This window comes from Pagrus major, chromosome 17, assembly GCF_040436345.1.
Source record: "Pagrus major chromosome 17, Pma_NU_1.0".
NCBI lineage: Eukaryota > Metazoa > Chordata > Actinopteri > Spariformes > Sparidae > Pagrus > Pagrus major.
The window spans coordinates 24,252,466-24,273,954 of record NC_133231.1 but is presented as its reverse complement, the minus strand read 5'-3'; the positions used below and the strand labels follow the sequence as shown (position 1 = coordinate 24,273,954).

At 38.0% G+C, this 21,489-nt stretch overlaps 1 protein-coding gene and 1 long non-coding RNA gene across 2 annotated transcripts; both read left to right on the top strand.

Moving 5' to 3' along the window:
* Nucleotides 1–5,015: 5,015 nt before the first annotated feature.
* dhdds (dehydrodolichyl diphosphate synthase) lies at nucleotides 5,016–14,236 on the top strand. The gene is made up of 8 exons (XM_073486043.1): nucleotides 5,016–5,536; nucleotides 7,067–7,183; nucleotides 7,269–7,411; nucleotides 8,667–8,783; nucleotides 9,275–9,376; nucleotides 9,528–9,642; nucleotides 11,354–11,461; nucleotides 13,459–14,236. The coding sequence occupies exons 1-8, from the start codon at nucleotides 5,474–5,476 to the stop codon at nucleotides 13,699–13,701; spliced, it is 1,008 nt and encodes a 335-aa protein (XP_073342144.1). The 5' UTR covers nucleotides 5,016–5,473; the 3' UTR covers nucleotides 13,702–14,236.
* A 2,473-nt stretch (nucleotides 14,237–16,709) lies between these two features.
* LOC141012363 (uncharacterized) lies at nucleotides 16,710–21,051 on the top strand. Its single transcript, XR_012180376.1, has 6 exons — nucleotides 16,710–16,891; nucleotides 18,311–18,328; nucleotides 18,989–19,018; nucleotides 19,295–19,339; nucleotides 19,571–19,624; nucleotides 20,427–21,051. It is a non-coding gene; the product is annotated as an uncharacterized lncRNA (long non-coding RNA).
* Nucleotides 21,052–21,489: the final 438 nt, after the last annotated feature.

Here is a 21,489-nt window from a genome sequence, read left to right as displayed (position 1 = left end):
GTCTGTGTATTGTGTTGCAGAGATATCTATTATTGAAGTTAGCGTGCTAATCAGCTAGCCCGATATTAAACAACACCAACACGTCCCTGGTGATCCGAGCTCCCGGTCCAGGCAGAGTCAGCTCAGACGACTGCTAGCTGCACGGTTAACTTAGCTTACTAGCTACAGTTAGCAGCAGTTAGCGGCTATGTTTGGAGCATGAATTCAACAGGTGGTCAATTCTTACATACAGCACCTTTAAAGATGAATTGATGAATCAGACTACTTGTATGCCAGGCCTGTTAGCAGCAGCTGACATAATATGTATCTTATGTTTGTTGTTTTTGGTACATATAAGCTATTTACAGTGTTGTATAAAGTACCCAAAAGTCATTCTTGAGTAAAAGTAAAGATGTCGTGTTAAAACATTACTTTGGTAAAAGTGAAAGCCACTCATACAAATAGTAGTTGAGTAAAAGCCGTAAAGGATCTGATATTAAAGAGAAATTAAAGGTCATTTTCCAGCAAAAAGAACTGAAGTTAAAGGTAAATTATACATGTATTTACATGAATGCATATACTGTATAGTATGAGTCGATCGATTATCAGACTGTCCAATGATTAGATCCGATATATCTGATTTTAGATCAAATAAGTAAAGTAGAAAAAAGTTATTAAATTATAGTAGCAAGTAAGAAGTACAATATTAGCCTCCAAAATGTAGTGGAGTGGAAGTATTAAGTAGCAGAAACTGGAAATACTTAAGGAAAGTAAGTACGATCAACCTCAGAACTGTACTTAGGTACAGTACTTGAATAAATGTACTTAGTTACATTCCATCACTGGCTATTGTTCTTTATAGGCATATTTCCTTTTGTTAGTTTTACAAATGTGTTTCATAATTATTTAATTGTTCTTTATTCACTGATTTTTTAATTTTATTTCTTTTTTGTTTGTTTGTTTGTTTGTTTGTTTGGGGACGGTCTCTCACAAGCACAGTTCTTACATCCTTTAATGCACTGTGATTTTTGTGTGTTTTGTAACTTGTGCAAATAAATAACACGACACACTGTGGGGTACTTTGGGTCAGATATATAGGGTATAATAATTAGAAGTACACATTCGGATGTCACTACAAAATGGCAAGCTCACTATATCTTCCACTCTACAGCGGGTATGTGAGTGATCCAGACACAGCCCTCGAGACTGGTTGTCTTCATATGTATGCAACAGATCCTTCCCCGTCTCCATTAAAGTTTTATACTTGGTCCCATTCTTTTCTCCATATGCTCCCGTTTGCTCACATCACCCAAAAACGCAAGCTCTCTTTTTGTTGTTATGCTAATGAAACTCGATGATTGACACGATCATTCTTCTCCTAGGACTGAATTTTCACAGCAAACTACTCGACCTCAAAAACTGTCTTCAGGACATCAGATTCTGGATGGCTGTGAACTGTTTCTAGCTTAATAAGAACGTCAAGTTATTTTATTGGACCCACAGTGTTTAACCCCCCCTGCTAACTCTTCATCCGGGTATGTTGGTCACACACACTCACATGTACACACACACAAACATTCACTGGGAGAAATAACATTGCGACATAAAAATGCATTTCAAAATAATGAGCCAGGTTTTTTAGAAATGTTTTGGACTGTTCACAGTGTCATGGTTATGTTTGTATCCTGTATTCATATTTCATAAGCGATTAATGCTCTGGTGATTTTCTTGCTTGATTAATTGTTTGGTCTATGAAATGCCAGAAAACAGTTAAAAAAAAAAAAAGCCCATGAAAAATTTCCTGGAGCCCAAGTTGAAAACAGTTGTTGTTTGTCAGACTCACAGTCCAGAATCAAGAGGTTATTGGTGCGCCTGAGAAGCTGAAACTGAGGAATGTTTTGTATTTTTGCTTGAGTAGTAGTTGCCAATGAATTTTCGGTCAGCGATTAATCGAGGAATGATCTCAGTACAATTTCATATTGTTATCTATTTCATTATGTCAAATGTATTTATTTAATCTTGAACACCTTGGGTCACCATACACTGTTTGATAACATTTTAAGTAAGTCTGCACACTTTATTTATGGAGTTATCCAAGTGTTTAAAAAAGTAGGCTGCATATCTAGGATACAGATGATAAATATGAGTATAGTGGGTGTACATTTAGTTAAGCACTGTATATAAGTACATTTGCCAGTAGTATTTCCAGTTTTATGCTACTTTATTCTTCAACTTCTTCACATAAAACTTGATTTAAGACCCATGCATCTGCTCAGCCTCTCTGAAAGCACAACAGTACCTGTTCTCATAGACATATGAAGAAATCAAACTTTTTACATATAAAGACTCCAGTTAAGTTGATGCATATCAATTCATGTATGAAGTAACTGTGAAGTAACTTTCCTTAACTTATGATCTATTCAGTGTGAATGAATCACATAAAGTCATAGTCCCTTGATCATTTGTTAATGGTGAGCAACAGGAAGTCATGATACATGCTGCAATAATTCATGGATCAAGTCATCATGAGACGTGCATTAGTTAGACATTACTCAGGTATATGATTTGTACCCTTATTATAAAGTGTTAGAGGCAGTATTCATTAGAATTAACATTACGTAAAGTTAAGTTTATGAAATAGAAAGTGGGAATTAAAAGAGAAAAAGTCATAATTATGAGATTAAAAAGTCAAATTATATGATAAATATGCTATATAAAATAAATGTATTGTTATCATCATTATTATTATTATTGATCAGCGCCTTTGATGTGTGACAGATATAAGAGAAGCTGTTCAGTTGTAATCTTTACAAGCAGGGAGCGGTCCGTTTCTCCATTATCTGGACACAGTTTTGTCATACTTGACAACGATACCTGGATATTAGTAGAAATACTGTCATCTCTCATCGACTCCCACTATCCGGTGAAATATCTTTCTTCAGACCTGCTGGCTACGCACTCAGGCCTGGACTGAACCCTGGCACAAAATTAAGCGGCTATTTCCAGAACCAGAACAGGGATTTAAGCTGTGTTTTCCACGGTCCGACAGAGAAGAAGAAGTGCTGTCTAAATCCAATGAACAATCAGTTTAAATCATGTTCCCGATCAAAAATTGATGCTAATTCAGAGGCAGAGCTTTTGTTTTCCAGAACAAGAGCAGTTCATCTGGGACCACAGCTGTCTTTCCCAGAACTAGAGCTGTTTCTCCAGGACCAGAGCTGTCTTTGCGACTCTCCATCAGTCAGTCAGAAGAGAGGAAGCCTGCAGCAGGAGCTTAACAACATAGGGTGGTTTAGAGATGATCAACTGTGGGTTTTCCCCGGGTGCTCCGGTTTCTCCCACATAAATAAATACATTTTCTTTTGAGATAAATTGTAACAATTTGCATGTTTTTGTTTTAAGTTGGCCTTTTACCTTTACCCAACGTTCCTTTTCATGAGTGTACTAATGCCACACACATTTTTTTTGCATATGCATTCATCATTTGGAGGTTTGCCACAAAACAACAGCACAGCATTGACGTCAATCATTGTGTGTTCACAAAAAGGGACATTTCAGGTTTAGTTGCCTTGATGGTAATAAAAGTTTAAGTAAGAAGAAAGAGCCAAGGCTCTGTTCAGCCTCAAGCCATCTCTCTGGGTAACAACCCACGGGTAGCAGCACAATAACTCAGCTTGTTTTTAAAAAGCATTATCTTTGTTTTTAAGAATTTCGCCATGAAATAGCTTTAAGTTATGGAATGCAAATATTGATTTAGAAATGTGTAATTTCATGGTTTGCAAAGCTATTTCTGAGGGTTATAAGTTTGAATGGCTGTTTTTGTTGTTGTTTTCTTTCATATTTCTGCAGGGAAGCTTAAATTGGCATATATAAATGTATATATGATAAAATATATATCAATAAATTCACTAAAATGAATTATGAAGTCATTATCTACTCACCCCCATGCACAACATCTTTGCAGCATTCTCCTAAACAACTGAAGTAGTTGAAGACTTGATTTAAAATGTGAAAAAACAACCAAAAAACAGAAAATGGCTCCACACGGTGCAATCAAAGTCTCCAGAAGCCCCAAGGTCCCAAATTCTTTTCAAAACAAAATTATATACACATTTGGTCAAGCTCATGTTCCTTCGACAAAAAGCCTAGGGGATTGTTGAATTGGATTTTGGAATATCACCAAAAATAATCTCTGCGACAAACACAAGTTTATGATACCTACACATTTTGTTCAGCAAGATAATCTTCACAGATGAACACTACTCCTGTGAATTTCAAAGCATAGAGCGTGGAGTGAAGATGGTGGAAGTGAGGATGAGTTGAAGGGGTTCAAAAACCTTAAAATATTCCACATTTATTATATATACTTGACATTTTTCAAAGTTTTAAAGGCCAGCAATGGGAATTTGGCACCAGCTCTTGAAAGACCTAAAAATATTCCACATTTTTCATATATCCTTGACATTTTTCAAAGATTTCACTGCCAGCAATGCACATTCTGGCTTCAGCAAGTTCTTCAGGACTTGCCTTTTCTATTTCATAAAGCATATATTACATATAATTTTAATTATTGTAATTTTATATATATATGTATATATACATGTATATATGTATATATGTATGTATACCTATATATATGTGTATGTATATACATACATATATGCCTTTTCTATTTCATAAAGCATATATTACATATAATTTTATTTATTGTAATTTTATATATGTTTATATGCCTATATATGTGTGTGTGTGTGTGTATATATGCATATATATATATTTATATATATATCAAGATATCAAAGATCCCCAAAAAAATAATATCGAGGAGCAAGGACATGACCTCACTGTCTCACTTCAGTAAACATTGAGAGGATCACCTCTGTACCGAGACGTTGTTTGGACTATTCGTGTCATCCTGGGTCAAAGAACCGACTGTAACCCACCGACGCGGACTCGCATCCTCCATCCGCACGCTTTCAAATCTACCGACCCGTGACCGGAAGTCGTCATCGCGCCTGCGACGTCACTTTACTCCGATGCGGAAGCGATCGTCATCGTAAAGGCTTGTGAGTTGGAAGGTCTGCGAGAGATGTGATCGCATCGCAGCGCTTTTCTGCGATAAGACCAGCGTGCGGTTCGGTCGTTTGAATGAGTGAAGCGGTGTCCGACCCGTGTAGGTGTTTTGTGGACGATGTGCGAGTCGCCTCGTGCCTTTTAAAAGCCTCGCGGTCGGCTTTAAGTTCACTGCATGTCTCGTGAGCCCGGGCTGGCAGTGAAACGGACGAGTCAGGGCACTTTGCTGCATTGAAGACGAGATGTTATTTTTAAAATGACAGGCTAATGAGACACTCGGACAGGTTTCTTCTCCTCTGAGCAGCAACTTGGCTTTATTTTTTCCCCCTTTCTGTCCAGTGTAGGGTGGGTCACGAGGTCGACAGCCATAAACCGCTTTAAAAGAGCATTTCACTCCACTTATTGTTAGACCGTTTACAAAATGTCGTGGATAAGAGAAGGTGAACTGAACCTGCTTGAAAAGATTTCAGCGAATATCCTGAAGGTAAGCCTGAATGTGTGTGTGCCTCCTCACCTGTGTGTCTGCACCCTCTCATGTGTTGCCATAAGATTTGAGTCAACTTAGGCTGTTTCCTTTCTTTAATTATTATTATTTTGGCTTTGGCGAATGAAATCTCCTCCATCTTGATACTGAATCATCCCATCTACATATGTGCTATCATGGCCTCTCACCCAGGTGCCCATTACACTTCATATTATATCTTTATGTTATTATTAATCCTAGCAGTTTACAACTTATCAAGTACTTATTATCCCCAGTGTGTGCCTCTCATGTGTTGCTGTAAGATTTGAGTCAATGAGTACAGCATCGGTTTGCCCCAAAAAGTAATACCCAGAAGAGATGCTCGAAAAAACATTTAACACTTTACCTGACAAAATAATCAAGATCTAAGATTCAAGATGGATTTATTGTCACTCTGGTTATTGAAATTCTTATGCCTAAGACCACTACAGAAATGGTAAATGGTAAATTAGTAAATAAAATGTACACAACTAGTGATAACAGTAAGGAAAGAACACAAAACAACAACAGTATGCAGAATAAAAATATGGACAGCAGGGATATGTTGCTTATGTGTATATATATCTGTCTATATGTGTATGTACATGACACCGTGCAATAAGACAGCAGTAAGGAGAATGTATAAAAACGGCAATAAAAGTGAAGTGTACTGATTGAGCACAGTGTCTCCCTCTGTTTTCCAAATCTGCACCAAGCTGGTAGCTTCACAGTAAATGTCCTCGCTCAACATGTTCAACCTGAGACGAAATAAAAATCTTCCTAGTATCAAGTACACTACTCCAAATAAGTTATGGATATTGGGATATGGGTGCGTGTGCGTGGATATGCAACAAAAGTCAAATGAAATGCGTCGCATTATTTTTTGGGGACCAAAAATATTCACAGAATGCAAAATAAAAATTCAGATATGTCAGAATAAACAATCAAGTGAAACACTAAAATATCCCTAACTAGTTTTAAGTAGTGTGCATGTGTTGATGTTAAATACATTTTTTTTCTATTTTCATATAAAATAATGTGTTCAGGATTTTCTTGTGTCACACAAAACAAGTACGATGTAATTTCTGTCCACCTGGATTGGATTAAATCATGTTTTTGTCGCGCTGCAGACAGAATATCTTTTCATCCAGATGGTCAAAAGAGTCTTTTTGGATTCTTGAAATACCCCCAGAGCACTGCTAAGTGTTGCTTTTTTATTTTTCAAAATAACAAATGCTTAGCTCTGTGACTCAAAAATACTCAAACAATTTTTTTTTCAAGGTCAAGAATAAAACACGTATCAAAAATAATCAGTGTCTTATCATAAAAGCAAGAGAAATCATCACATTTTAGAAGCTGGACTCAGAAAATATTTTGCACACATGCTTGATAATAAATAACCGAAAAATTGACTGGTCCATCATCGCAACTGTTGCCTGATTATTCTCTTTAACTTTATTTACATGACTCGGTGCTAAATCTCTCCCGACTCTCCTGCATCGTGTCTCCCAGGCTGGACCCATGCCAAAACATGTGGCCTTCATCATGGACGGTAACCGCCGCTTTGCACTCAAGAACAACATCGAGCGGCAGGAAGGGCATATGCAGGGCTTCAACAAGCTGGCAGAGGTGAGGCTGCATTGTGATTTACACGTCTTCTGGGCATAAAGTAGGTTGCTTGTGTATGTGTAACCGCCTGTCCCTTCCACACCAGACATTACGTTGGTGTAAACATCTGAATATCCAAGAGGTGACGGTGTACGCCTTCAGCATCGAGAACTTCAAGCGCACTAAAGACGAGGTGGATGGGCTGATGGAGCTGGCCAAGCAGAAATTTGAGAGGCTGTTGGATGAAAGGTGAGTTTCCAAGTTAAAGCAGCAGTATGAAACGTTTACACACAAATTAAAGACTTTTATATTCAAGCCGTTGCCAAACGAGTTCACACATTGCTGATTAATCCTATACCCTCCAGATAAATCTCTGTATTTTGCAGTATTCCCCCAAGTTTTCAGATGTTGTGTCTGTGGCTGCATTTTTTGTTTGAATTCCAGAAGTGAAGAGGGAAGCGGCTACAGCAACTATGTAGAGCTCATGGCAGAGAAACCTAACAGCCACAAGGGGGAGAGAAAAGTTCCATAATCCAGCGTCAGAAGATTTAAAATAGCTTATAACACTGCTGCTGCTTGTCACATTTTGCACATATGATTCACAGTTTCCTTAAAGTAAAGTCGACAGGAAACAAATGCTGTGCTCGGACACTGCTTTCAAGACTGAAACCTTTATAAAAATGAATTAAAATGACCTGTAATGGGCTTTAACATGAACATATTTCACAGTTGCATTTCAAAACATCCGCACTGAGGAAAGATATTGGGATTTTTTGCTGCAATTGCATGCAGAGTTGACAACTCTGACACAGAAACGCCTTCCACTGCTTTGACCATTGGGTAAGACATGCTGTGGACTGATGCCAGGACGGCCAAGAGGAAGAAAGGCTGATTTATAGATAGGAGTGCACAATATCAATTATTTCCATCGCTATTTTGGCTAATTCTGACTCTTTTCCTGCAATATATACTTATACCTATACTTTATAGGTGTTACTGATAACATTCATCCACTAAACATTCAATCTCCCCTCTCAACAGCTACCATGGTGAATGTTTAAGCTAATATGGAGCTGTGCTTATCCGCAGTTTCACAAATAGCCACTAGATGTTGGCCCAAGAAAAATGTCGTCTTGCTTTGCCAGACTGCTTCATGTTTTTGTACAACAGATCAGCATATTAGCTTGAATAAAGCGAGTAACTTGTCACACTCAGCCTTGGTGTTTGCCTATCGTTCCCGCCACCTTCTCTACGTTTTTCCCTACAGCATTAACACTGTAAAAAAAAATGTGGTTAGTGTTGAAAAACCCGCTTCACTCTAGACTCTGGATCACAGATTGCTTCAGAGAACCTGTACTCACTGACTTTTCTTTGGAAATTCCTTTGTGTGGGTGTCTTGTGATCTCTGATTGGGAAATGCAGTCTTCTTCTTCCTGTTAATCATCATGTTTTTCTTAATTCGTCTCCTCCTCCGTACCCCTCCCTTGTCTGTCCGCTTCTTTAGGGAAAACCTGGAGAAACATGGTGTGTGTATCCGCGTGCTGGGTGACTTGAATATGCTGCCACTCGACCTCCAGCGAATTATCGCCAAAGCTGTGCTCACGACCAAGGCGCACAATAAGTACGTGTTTTATTAACGGGGCACTGTGTAGTTTTGGAAAATAAATTCAAACTCAGGATTTTAATGTTTACAATATTAATGAGGTAATAGTACAAACTTTTTTTCCCATAACTGAATAAACAAGCTGTTCTCGGAGGAAAATAAGGTTCCCAGAACACTGTTAGAAGCTAGAAAGGTGGCAGGGTCCGCCAAATATAAACATAAAGTAAAACAGGATGAAATTGTGTTTGCCCAAAGTCAGTTTGTTTATGCAGTCATGTTAAACGAAGAGAGAGTTTGTTTATTTAGTTTGTTAAGGCATAAAACAATCAGTCAATGAAGATCTTTCCCTTCTGATTAAAACTTCTCCCCCAACACTACGCAGTGTACCTTTAATCTGTAGCTCTGCTTCTATGACCCCTCATCATTAGTGACTCAATCTTACCACCGCATTATCCATATCATATAACATAAGTAGATTATATATAATGCATTATACAAATGTTTTGCAGATGTTTCCTGAATGTGTGTTTCGCCTACACGTCAAGATATGAAATCACCAACGCGGTGAGAGAAATGGCCTGGGGAGTGGAGCAGGGCCTGATCAAAGCAAGGTAAACTAAGGCTAAGCACTGAGCTCATCTTGTTGATAACAGTTTAATATCGATATGTTGCCCAGCCCTCGTGCAGCGTATAATGTGAAAAGATAACCGGGGGAGCCAGTGCATTAATAAACTAATGTTTGTGTTGTTCTGTTGTGCTCAGCGATGTTTCAGAAGCGTTGCTAAGTCAGTGTTTGTACAGCAATAACTCTCCCAATCCTGATCTGCTCATCCGCACGTCTGGAGAGGTTCGCCTCAGCGACTTCCTTCTTTGGCAGGTGAGGATGAGAATGACTGCAGTGGAAACATGATGAGAGTTGTTGTCTCTTTCACGTGCCCCTCGAGAGATCTCTCTTAAACTCAGAAAACACTCAAGTCAGATCGGAGATACGAATTCCAGAGAGTGTTTGGAGATCATTGGTAGGAATTCTTCAACAGGCGCAGTAGTTGTCGTCACCCCGGCAGCTAGACTTGTATTTCAGGTAATGTTGCTCAAAGCGTTCATTTTAAGCAAAGCTTTTAATTTATGTAGACATTTTTTAAGACAACTTTTAATCGACCGGTCGACCACCAGATCAACTGCCGAGCACCCTAACACTCGGCCCGAGTAACTTCCAAGAGAAAGTTGCCATTCTTTGATTTCAGTCCAACACCCTCTGGCCTCCGCACTCCCCCATAACAGCAAACAAACCATCTTTTTGTCTTGATGAAAAAAGAACAAGACACTCAGAGACGCCATCCAAGGCCCAGAGAAGCACGAATCAACATCCTTCACCTTTCCCTGACATTTCACAGGCCCAACCAATCAATCACCCGGGGAAAACAATCAACAAATCAATTGAGAATGAATATAATCATCAGTTGCGGCCCTACATTACAGACCTTGTTTTTAATGTATTCATTATATACTGTATATTATCAAGGTCTTTCTTTCAGTTTTGCTAACGGTCAGATAGCTCTTTACTGTACAAATTAAATTGCAGTACTGTCTATAATTCAAACACACTATTATATAATACAGTACTGTATATAAAATACAGCCAGCTGCAGTTCTTCCTCCCCATGCCTGCTCGTTTTCTGTCTCCATCCTTTCAGTAGACTAGACAAGGTAGCCTGAGGAACCCCACATTTTTCTACTGCGTCTCGTTGACTTTGTTACGAGGCTACGAGGAGATTATTTTTTCATGTGGAGAAAATTCTATCCTTTTTCCCATCATGATCTCAGTGTGCACACAACAACAGCCTCAGGTAGCCAGTCGGAAGCAAACGGGTTGCTGCGAGACAGATTACCAGGGGAGTCTGAATTACTCCAGTCTAAAATGTTTTCCCATACGTTGTCCTGTAGAAGAGACCCACAGTGAAAACTGTAGGTGGACTAACTGATTACTTCAAACAAACTATTTGCTCGTGTATAGTAATGATTTTTCCCAGGCTTTTTGATGCATATAAGCCGTTGATAACTGTAACCGTGATCACCATTATTGATTTCCACAGTGTCAGATGATATGATACAAGACTGTTTTTGTTTCAAGTAAGACTCTGTGGTGATCTTCAGTATTCAAGTCATATTCTGTGTGTCGTTGCTGTTATCTGTAATGTAGCAGCCATCATAGATGACAATTGAATCGATTTTTACCAGTAAATGAGATCATTAATAAATGTTTATTTTAAAAAGCTCATTCATGTCGGCTTTGACCGTCTCGGCTGCTTTACTTTATCAAGACTGTGACCAAACACAGCTGCCTGTTTGATACTTTGCATTTCTCTTTACCGCCAACTTAACGTGTTTCGATCAAAGGACTTCTTTAAAGCAGATTTATTTGTTCTGACATACAGCAACAAAGTGTTATTCACCAATTTAGGAGTGCAATCTGCGATAGATGTTCACAAAAGAGACACAGTTATGTAATGATTTGATCATATTGTCAGACACTTGACAGCTTCTCGTCTGAGACTTGTATTGATTTTCTTTTCTCCTCCGTTCTGCAGACTTCCCACTCTTGTATAGTGTTTCAGTCGGTGCTGTGGCCAGAGTACTCATTCTGGAACCTGTGTGAAGCCATTCTCCAATATCAACTAAATTACAAATCCATCCAGGTAAGGCTTATATTGAGATCAATGGAGGACTTTGTATTTGAAAGGGCATACAGGGACACTGGCAAAATAACAAGAATATCTCAGAATACAGTGTTTGTTTTGTCACCCTGCCCAGTGTATTGATTTAACTCCACTGGTCTGTCATTTTTTGAGTGAATGTCCTCATTTGGGTCTTCACAGGCAGTGCAGATGAGGATCTGCGTGTGACTTCAGCTCCCCGTTGCGTGTTGTTATATTCCAACACGGGAACACAGCACTTGATTTCTTGTGGTTGCCTTTTCCACATTTGAATGTTTTGCATTGTTTGCCAGCGGTGCACAGGAAAAAGGCAGCCAGTACTAAAGCATACAGTCACAGATCCTATCAGGCCTCCTTGAACCTTCATAGCCTGCTATATATTGATTTCAAAACTCACCAATGAAACGGTCACTGTCAGATCTCTGTTGAAATGCAACCACACTCTTGAGAGCATATTTGAAATGCAGGAGGACTATTTTGGGAAATGAGGAATAACTGGTCACATGTATTTTTATCAATATTATTGAAAGGTATTTAAAGGTGCAGTATGTAAGAGTCAGCCACCTTGAAATCATACTCCCAACGAATAAGGGCAGCATACCACCAGAGTAACCGCTAACTGCTGCTAACCGTATTCTTGTTATACATCCATTACTGCAGCTACTGTTAGCTCAGTTAGCCATGCAGCTAGCCAGACTACCAGGGAAGTGTTGGTGTTCACACCGCTAGCACAGGAGCTTGTCGCTGGGAGAAAGAGGCAAATATCTCTGCAACACCATACATAGTCTGTTGGTAATTTTATTTCATTTTCGAATGTTTTAAACTGAAATTCTTACATACTGCATCCAAAAGGACTGAATCAACAACCTTAACAAACTCCAAACATTCCCAGCTTCATCAAATGGATATTTACACCTGGGTTATTCTAGTGTAAGTAGGGCAACAAGTAACCATGGATTATTTTCGTTTAGTCTATAAAATGGCAAATAACAGTGAAAAATGCTCATCATAATTTCCCAGAGCCCAAAGTAACGTCTTCAAATTGCTTCTTTTGTCCAACCAACAGTCCAAAACCCAAAGTCTTGTCCTTTACTGTCATAAATGCCAAAGAAAAGCAACAAATCCTTTCATTTAAGAAGCTGGAACCAGCAAATGTTTGACATTCGACAAAAAAACACACTTAAAAATGTCTGGAATGCCCGCTATCCGCAAAACCAATCAATTCCTGTAACATATTCAGTGGTTCACTCTCTTATCTTGTCGTTGACATGTAAACATCGTCCATTTCTTATCCTGAGTCAACTCTTCCATATCATATATTTCAGACACACATTTTTAACCATTCATCTTGTGTTGGTGGTTCAGCCTTGTTACAATCTCTTTGTAACGGCCTTTTTGCAGGCTGCCAACAAGATTTTCAACAAATACCGTTCACAGGGATCTCCTGTATAATAGTACAGCACTACACATGATTTAGGTTTATCATAGCCCAGAATCTTGACATAACAATATGAACATCTCCCCAAAAGTTTACAATTTCAGGACAAAATACATGACAGTAGTCGACATTTATTGCCCCACATTTCTAAGATGTTTATATTAATTAGTTCAACCAGTGCATGTCATTCTGTTGTTCTGTCGCAAAACGTAAATAGTATGGTTTTAGCTAAGTTGGTGAAAAAGCATAGATATTTTTTCCACCAAATATCCTGGGATTCTAACCCGAATGAATCAGCTTAGCTCTGCCATGTTTTTCAAAGACGAGGGAAATATCTTGGGCCAGTATGACAGTGAAACAGTTTGTGTTGCTCACCATCTGTCACACAACACAGACTCTCTGTTGTGCATGTAATCAGCATTGTGGCTTCAGTTATTGTCAACCAAAACAAATCCGAATACCAATTTTTAAAACTGCTAATCAAAGCAATTCCTTACGTAACAGGACTAATGGGAATGTCGATGTGTGTTTTGTATTTTAGAAAGCCAGAGACCTCCATCGAGAGCATCAGGCCTTACAGCAGCTAGAGGCGGATCGTGCCTGCGTGGCGGAGCACCTGCAGCACCATGGGAATGGAAAGCCTGCCGACGCCCAGAGAAGACAAGAGGCGCTGCTGCACTACACCACCTGCCGGGAAGAACGAATTCAGGACTTCCTAGAAGCGCTGAAGCACAAGAGAGACTCTTTCTTTAATGACTTCGAGAGCGAAGCCGTCCTGGCTTAGGAAGGCTCCGAAGAACGAACCCCATGTTGAAGTGGGGATGAAACCTCTCCGGTGCTCTTCCCAAAAGGGCTTTTTGTGGAAAAGGGGAAGAGTGAGCAGTAACTGGCAACGGTTTCATTTGGGTTACTGGTTTGTACAAGTTGAGAGGGCAGTTTTACCCCTATGGGGCTGTAGAATAATTGATATTTATGATTGTAGATTTAAAAAAAAGTCTAATACGTGGAAATGTCTGGTCAAGATGTAGTTAAATGGTGTAACTCGTGTGTCAAATGCATGCCAGTGGAAGATCAAATCTTACGAGTGAAAGCCAGGGATTCTGTGTCGTGGAGATGTTTGCGAAGAAGAAATCATCCAGATGATATAAACCAGTCCAGTCCAGTTTTTTTTTTTTTTTTTTGTCGAGTCCCAAAGGAAGTGTCGTCTGTTGAGTGTGATGTTAATGACATAACTAGATTTTGACCAGCTTTCTTAAACAGAATAAAGTGATAACTGTACGTCAGATGTGATTAAATGATGTGTGATCCACTCCTTCGTACTTCTGTTGCACATTTTGGTTGTCTTTTATCAGCTGCCTGACATCAGTTCTTACCTCCATCTAGCTTCTAATATGATGGTAATGAATGTCTTAACCTGTGCAGCAGACAAATATCAATTTTGTAAGGTATAGTATCTCAGGATATTACTGTTTTGGTTTGGCATGAGATTACGGAGGCTTTTCTAAAACGGGAGAGCGTTCATCCCATACAGGCATATCAGCTTCTCTAATTTCTACGAGTAACGGTTGGATAAATATTGGACCTTTCCACAAATTGACATGCTAAATATACAGTTTAAATTAAGACATTTATTGTGTAGATTAAATCGATATGAAAGCATATAGTTGCTATTCTTATGTAGCAGTTGTGATTTAGTGAATATAAAAGGTAGGTGAACTATGACTTCCATTCAGTGATCTAAGACAAGCAAGGCAACACTAATATGTTGTTCATTTGGGACTAACGGAGGACCTAACATTCACAAAAATCCTTCAAAAATACCAAGTTTAAAATTAAAAATAAGTAACACTTGATTACAAATAGAAAAAAAGGGAGATTAATAGAAATGTACATTTTAAAGGCACAGTTCAAGCCACTATCCTATTATTCCTCCCCGTTCTGACCATGTTATTCTTGCTATAATACAAGTGGCAGGCAAGAAAAGTAGCATAGATCATTATCAGATAGTATCCTATCTACACAATCAGGTCTGTCATGACATAAAAAAGGGACTTTTTATCAAAAATTCTCAATATTTAATTTTACCTCTCATGTAAGTCAACTGCAAGACATACACTGACAAAAATGAGCTCTTTGAAAATCCTTCCATATAAAATACAAAAAATACTATTAAGTAATATATAGTATATATCAAAGCCTCAATCTTCATACAACTGGTGTCACTTGTATACAATGGAGAGAGAGGTATTAGGATCTTTTACTTAAAGGAGCAGTAATACTACAGTACAAAAATACTTCATTACAAGTACAAGCACAAGTATTAGAAGAAAAATATGATGTATCAAAAGTCTAAGTACTTAATACTCATAGTTTTCTTCTTTCTTTAAGGTATAAAGTAGCTATTTATCTCGATCAGTGAAACAAATGTAGTGAAAGTATAAATAAGTACTTAAAGCAAATGTACTTAGGTAGCCTACAGTCCACCAGAACTTTTATTTTATGGCTACAACAAAGCTTATGCCAAGATCTTGTCATGGAGCGATTTGTCAGCACCAAAGTTGGATTAATTTAGCATGAAAGAGATGTTTTGTTTTTAATTTTATAAGCAAAAACAATGTTAATATTGACAGCAGATTTAAATACAAAAAAAAAATTAAAAATAAAAACAAAACAAATAACAACAGTCACACAGATCATAGAGCAGTTCATAAAGATGTTAAATAGGAAACATAAGTTCAATGTTTTTCTATTTTTGGAGTATTTATTAAAGTAATGTATTGGTTGGCTTCATTTTCAAAATTTCAAAAGGACGGTTTATTATTGGAGAATTTTCATTCATGAATGTATGATTTTGCAAGTAATGGCATCAAACTGATGATGTAGTATTGATTCGTTTGGGTCGAGGAGTAAGTAAAGAAGCCAAATAACACATTAAAGGGGCACTATGTAGTTTTGGAGAAGACATTGAAACTCAGAATTTAAATATTTACAATATTAATGAGGTAATAATACAAACTCAGAAATACTTTTTTTCTATAACTGATTAAACAAGCTGTTCTCAGAGGAAAATAAGGTCCCCAGAACACTGTTTGAAGCCAGAAAGGTGGCGGGGTCCGCCACATATAAACAAAGTAAAACAGCATGAAATTAAGTTGTCCTTTAAGGTCAGTTTGTTTATTCAGTTTAATCAGTCATGAAAACTTAGACTTTGTTGTAGGCGTAAGAAACTTCATGTTGCACCTTTAAAAGAAAGAAAATTATATTAAAAGCAACATTTAACCACAAATCTCAATGATCAGTCGACATCTACCGTCTATTTTCTGCGAGTGTGCAGGTGCACAATACTCTTGCAATAACAGAGCTTCAAAAAAATACCACGAATACTGTAAACATTAGGTGATGCGTACCTCGAGGGGGCCGTTTTTTCTGAAAGCCAAAAAACATAAAAAAAACACAATATTACGATTTGAACACCAGCCTTAAATACACGACATCTCTTTCTCTTCTGATCAAAATGTACTTCCCCTAAAACTAAATAGTGCGCCTTTAAAATTATGACGCACATGTGTAGCAAACAGACAGGATTTTAAATGATATGTGATGAACTGGATCTACTTTTCTCAACCGTCATGAGCGGTAATCCACCGTCGGTACAGCGCCTCCCCGCGGCGCTGCGCGGTATTTTCCCCCTGGCTGCTTCCTGCCTCTTTAACGAATGGGGTGGCGCCTGTAATCACGTGACGCGCTCTCAACCAATGGCAGACTTGGAAACACAAAACTGGTTCGAACCGGTTTCGTTCTTATATTTCAGTGTATAAACTACAAAAACATTCGTTTGCATTATACATTCGCCATTTTACTCCGCTACTGCCCGGTCGCCGTGTGTTTATCTCTCCGAAAAACACCCCGTTTTTACGGTTATTTTTTTGTGAGCTTTCCGTTCATTTCCAGCCACCAACATGGTCAAAACGAAGGTAAGAGTTTTATTTTATTTTACCTTTTTTTTTTTTTTTTTGTTTAAAGACCAACGCTGCTGTGTCGGCGCAGTTCGCTTGAGGTTACCGATGGGCTCGCGTTTGATATTTGTGCATCAGAGGAACGTCATCATCCCGAACGAAACGCTGCAGCCATGGCGGGCGGGCGGGCAGGAAAGACCTGCTCGGGCATCCTCCCCGTGGATGTATTTACACCGCGGCGTTACGGAAAATTACATCTTAACGCGGCCGATGGCGTTCGCGGTTGTATTTCCCACGTCCTGCGCCAAAGCTCCGACTCGTGCAGAGGCTGACATTGCGCTGTGCAACATTTGTCTGGCACCGTTGGTCTTTTCCCTCTTTGACAGAGGGGGTGGAGGGGGAGGGGGTGTCCCCCAGGCTAAACGCAACAACACAATTTCCCCGCACACCGTAACGTTAAATGTGCGGCTTATCGGCTCGATATAAACGCACCGCACCGCGCCACACGCATGAGCTAAAGATGAGTTGTTGTTTTTTTCTTCTTCTGGCATTATTAAGTTCGAGCGCGAACTGCAAATTTTGAGGAAGGAGTTGGGGGAGGGGAGGCGGAATTATTTTTTATTTATTTATTTTTCGGTCTGTTTTGAATAAGAAAAGTCAGGCTTGCTCATGCACGTCGATTCAACGCAGGTTTATTCTCGAGTTTAATCAACAATGGCCTTTAAAATGTGAAAACCGCGTTGTGGGTTTAAGTAGTGCGTAACGTTGTCAGTGAGTGAACAAATGCAGCTATGCGAAATGTTTCTTTCTTTCTGTTATATCAGGAGTTACGTTGTTTTTTTTTTTGCGTAAGGTGATAATACGTCCTGAAGCAGCGTGTGGTATATATATATATATGTATATATGTGTGTGTATACATATGTATATAAAAATAAATAAATAAATAAATTCAATTTTGGGGGGAAAAAAGCGTCAAAAATTACAAATCCGTTTCTTAATGAAATCTCACATTTAAGTTAAATAAAATTTTGTGTGCAATCTCTGCAGACCTGCGTTTGGCTGCACGTATTGTAAGGCGGTCGCTACAGATTAGTAGAGTAGTAATCTTATCAGTTTCCCAACAGCTGTCTGTCGGCGCGCACTGATACAAAACAAAGGAAGCTGTCAGGGCGCCAAGGCGCTGTCATGGTGACGGGACAGCCCCAGTTTGAATTCAAATAAGGGCGGGAAGACGTTTAAAAAAATTAGTTTATTTAACTAGTCTTCAGGTCTAGCGTTTATTTATTTATTTATTGCCAATACAGGATCATTACTGCAGCAATGTTGATACTCCCTGATTAAGAGATTATACTGTTGTTTGACTTTCTAGAGATGTCATGTATAACATTCAAATTGTAATATTGTGTTTTTCTGTTTTGTTTTTGTTTTGTTTTGCAGAAAAACGTGCCCGCTGAGGTATGTAACAAACCCTAATTGTTTACAGTATTATTATATTATTTTGATGCTCTGTTATTGAGAATGTAAGAATATTGTACACCTGCACGTTCTCAGAAAGTAGATTAAATAGTCGACTGATAATTGAGATTTGTGGTTTAATGTTGCTCTTAATATAATTTCCCTTTTTTTGTTAAAAAAATTCACTATGTAGTTTTGGGGGGAAATGTAATCAGAAGAGTAAGATCTTCAGTGACTGATTTTAATGCCTGAACAAACTCGTTGTTTTCATGACTGTCTCGTAAACTGAATAAACAAACTGACCGTAAAGGACAACTTAATATCATACTGTTTTACTTTGTTTATATGTGGCGGACCCTGCCACCTTACTAGCTTCAAACAGTGTTCTGGGGACTTTATTTACCTCTGAGAACAGCTTGTTTATTCAGTTACGGGGGGAAAAAATCTGAGTTTGTATTATTATCTCATTAATGTTGTAAGTATTTAAATTCTGAGTTTCAATGTCTTCTCCAAAACTACATAGTGTCCCTTTAAGTAATTTTGACAAGACTGATTCCCACTTAAGGGCTGTATATGTCATACTTTGTTGGAGTTATGTGTTTGTTTGTTTTTTAACATGTATAATTATTATTAAAGATTTTCTTCCTTCTGTCTCCATAGGAAAGAAGATGTTCCTCAAGGCTGGCGAGCGTAAGCGTCTTAGAAACACAATTAATCATTAACAATTTGATTTTTTGCACTAGACAGACATGCAACATTTGATTAGTTTATTAAAGTTGTATGCCTTTCTTTCTATTGTTTTGTGTTTACAATATAAAAACAGAAATTATTTTGAAAGGTGGTCACAAAACTTAAATGCTCAGTGTCACCTGCCAGTATTTTTCACTGTAGCACATGCTTTTCTGTGGTGTAACATACTGTTTACGTATCATTTTAACTTCTATCTTTTTTTCCTTATTTTTATAGAAACCTAAACCTACTCAGGTGGTGGAGAAGAAGAAAGCTGTAAAGGTATGTAACTGATAACACAAGCTAAACAGAATGTTTTTGTATGTTGTTTGTCACATGTTCAACTGATTCATGTCCTGGAGTTCCTTGAAGGGAAATTAAGTTTCAGGGCAAATGGGAAAGGACCATTTGAGACGTGTTTAGATGTTTTAGTTCACTTAATGTTGTTCATTGTCTGAAACGTGTGCTTGAGAGCTCTGATCTGTTCCTAACCACGTGTCATGTCGTTTGTAGAAGGCAGCCAAACTGAAGAAGACCAAAGCCGAAAATGGAGGCGCCAAGGCTCAGGTTTGTTTCTTCTATGAGAAAGTGCCTCCATTACAAATATTACACAAGATAATTTTTCTTAATTTTTTGCAGGTTGTTTGTGCTCTTAGCAGAAGACTTTGTTTTTAATTTACCTATCTCCAGAGTGTCAATGGAACGAGATTGAATGTCATCCATATTAAGGCACTTTCACTTTAATTCCTTTAATTACTGTAACTTATTACTTTGAGATCACACAAGTACAAAAAAAAAGTTTTCCTAATATCTGCCAGGTTACGTAAGAACAAATGCAGATATCTTTCGATAATATGCATCTGTATATCAGTGGGATTTAATAAGGCTGGTCTTAATAAGGCTGGACCAATAATTATAATCTCAAAATAGACAATACCAATCAAACAAAAGTTCATGAAAATCAACACAAGGTGTCTGCAAGTTTAAGTCCTTAAACTTTTTATAATAATTACCATTTATACATCTTCAAAAATGTATAAAAAAGACTGGAGTTATGGTTCATTGGCGCACTTATTCTTTGTTGAAAATGTAATCCTTTCTCTGAAGGCAAATGCCATAATTAGTATCATCCTTAACAACTCAGTAAAGTTGGTCAATTGTTTTCCTTTTGATTTTGTTAACAAAAGGATCTGAAAGGCTGTTTGGTTTGATGAAACTTGCAGGCACCCTGCAATAAACCATATAAGATAAAGTCGATTAAATCATAGCATGACGGCGATCACAGTAGAGGGGAGTGTACTGTCCTACTGCCTAAATTATCAATGAATATAACATGCTGCTGTCTTCTTCTTTCTTTTTCTGTCCCCAGGAGGCAAAGACTGACGCCACTGAAGCCAAATGAATATCAGTTGATGTACTCACTCTGTGTACTTGGTGATTGTACAGTTTTAAAATAAGTATTTTTTACCAAGTTTTATATTACAAATGTCATTTATAGGTTTGTTTTGGGCTTGCACTTGATGTAACAAAACTCTGTTGTCACATTCATATCCATTTAAAATGATACCGTCCATATCTTGTAGACGTGGCATTTTTAGTTTAGTCTAATTCTGCTGAGTGATAGATATTTTCCAAGACGTTGGACTTTGATTCTAATTTTAAACATTATAAGGCAGCTAAAGCATATTGTTAAAATATGAGGGAGAACAGGAATTTTGCCTATTTATCTCCTTTATATTTTAATGTTGAACTAATAAGAAATTGCTTACCAAATGTTTTGAAGCACTGTATGTTGAAATGAGATCTAGTCATTGAAAATGCCACAGAAAAATACTGTTATTAGGTCAAAAGTTTGATACATCCCAAAAAACATGTAAGATGTGAACCTGGTCATCTAATGAAACGTTAAGTTATGTTTCTGTTAGAAGAAAAGGAAGCTTTTCTGACTTCAATGGTTGATCTAAATGTTCTTGAATAAAAATTTTCAAAATGTCGTCCTTGGCTATTTTTTGTGACATGAAAACTTCACAAAAAATGGAGGTAACCTTGTTTCATATAGACATAACATCCCTTTGTTTCTTGTGAGACAATGATCTTTGCTGACAACTGTCGTCCCCACACCTTCTGCAGGCTCCTCCATCTTGGCAGGACATCCATTTTAAGACAACACCCCCCCAAGGTTTCGTTTACTCATCACCACTGCAGGCTATAGGCGGCTCTGCTTTTGCTTCAACCTGCCGATGTGTCAGTATTATATTCTCTAAATGTGTTTGACTGGAGGCTGGTTAACTTAAAATGAAGAACCAAAACTTTCTTTGAAATTATATAAATTCTTCAACCATGTAAAAGTAAAAATGTGCATATGAAACTTCACTTCGGTAAAACCACAGTAGTTGGAGTTAAGCAGCCAACGGTAACGGTCGTCTTTGAAT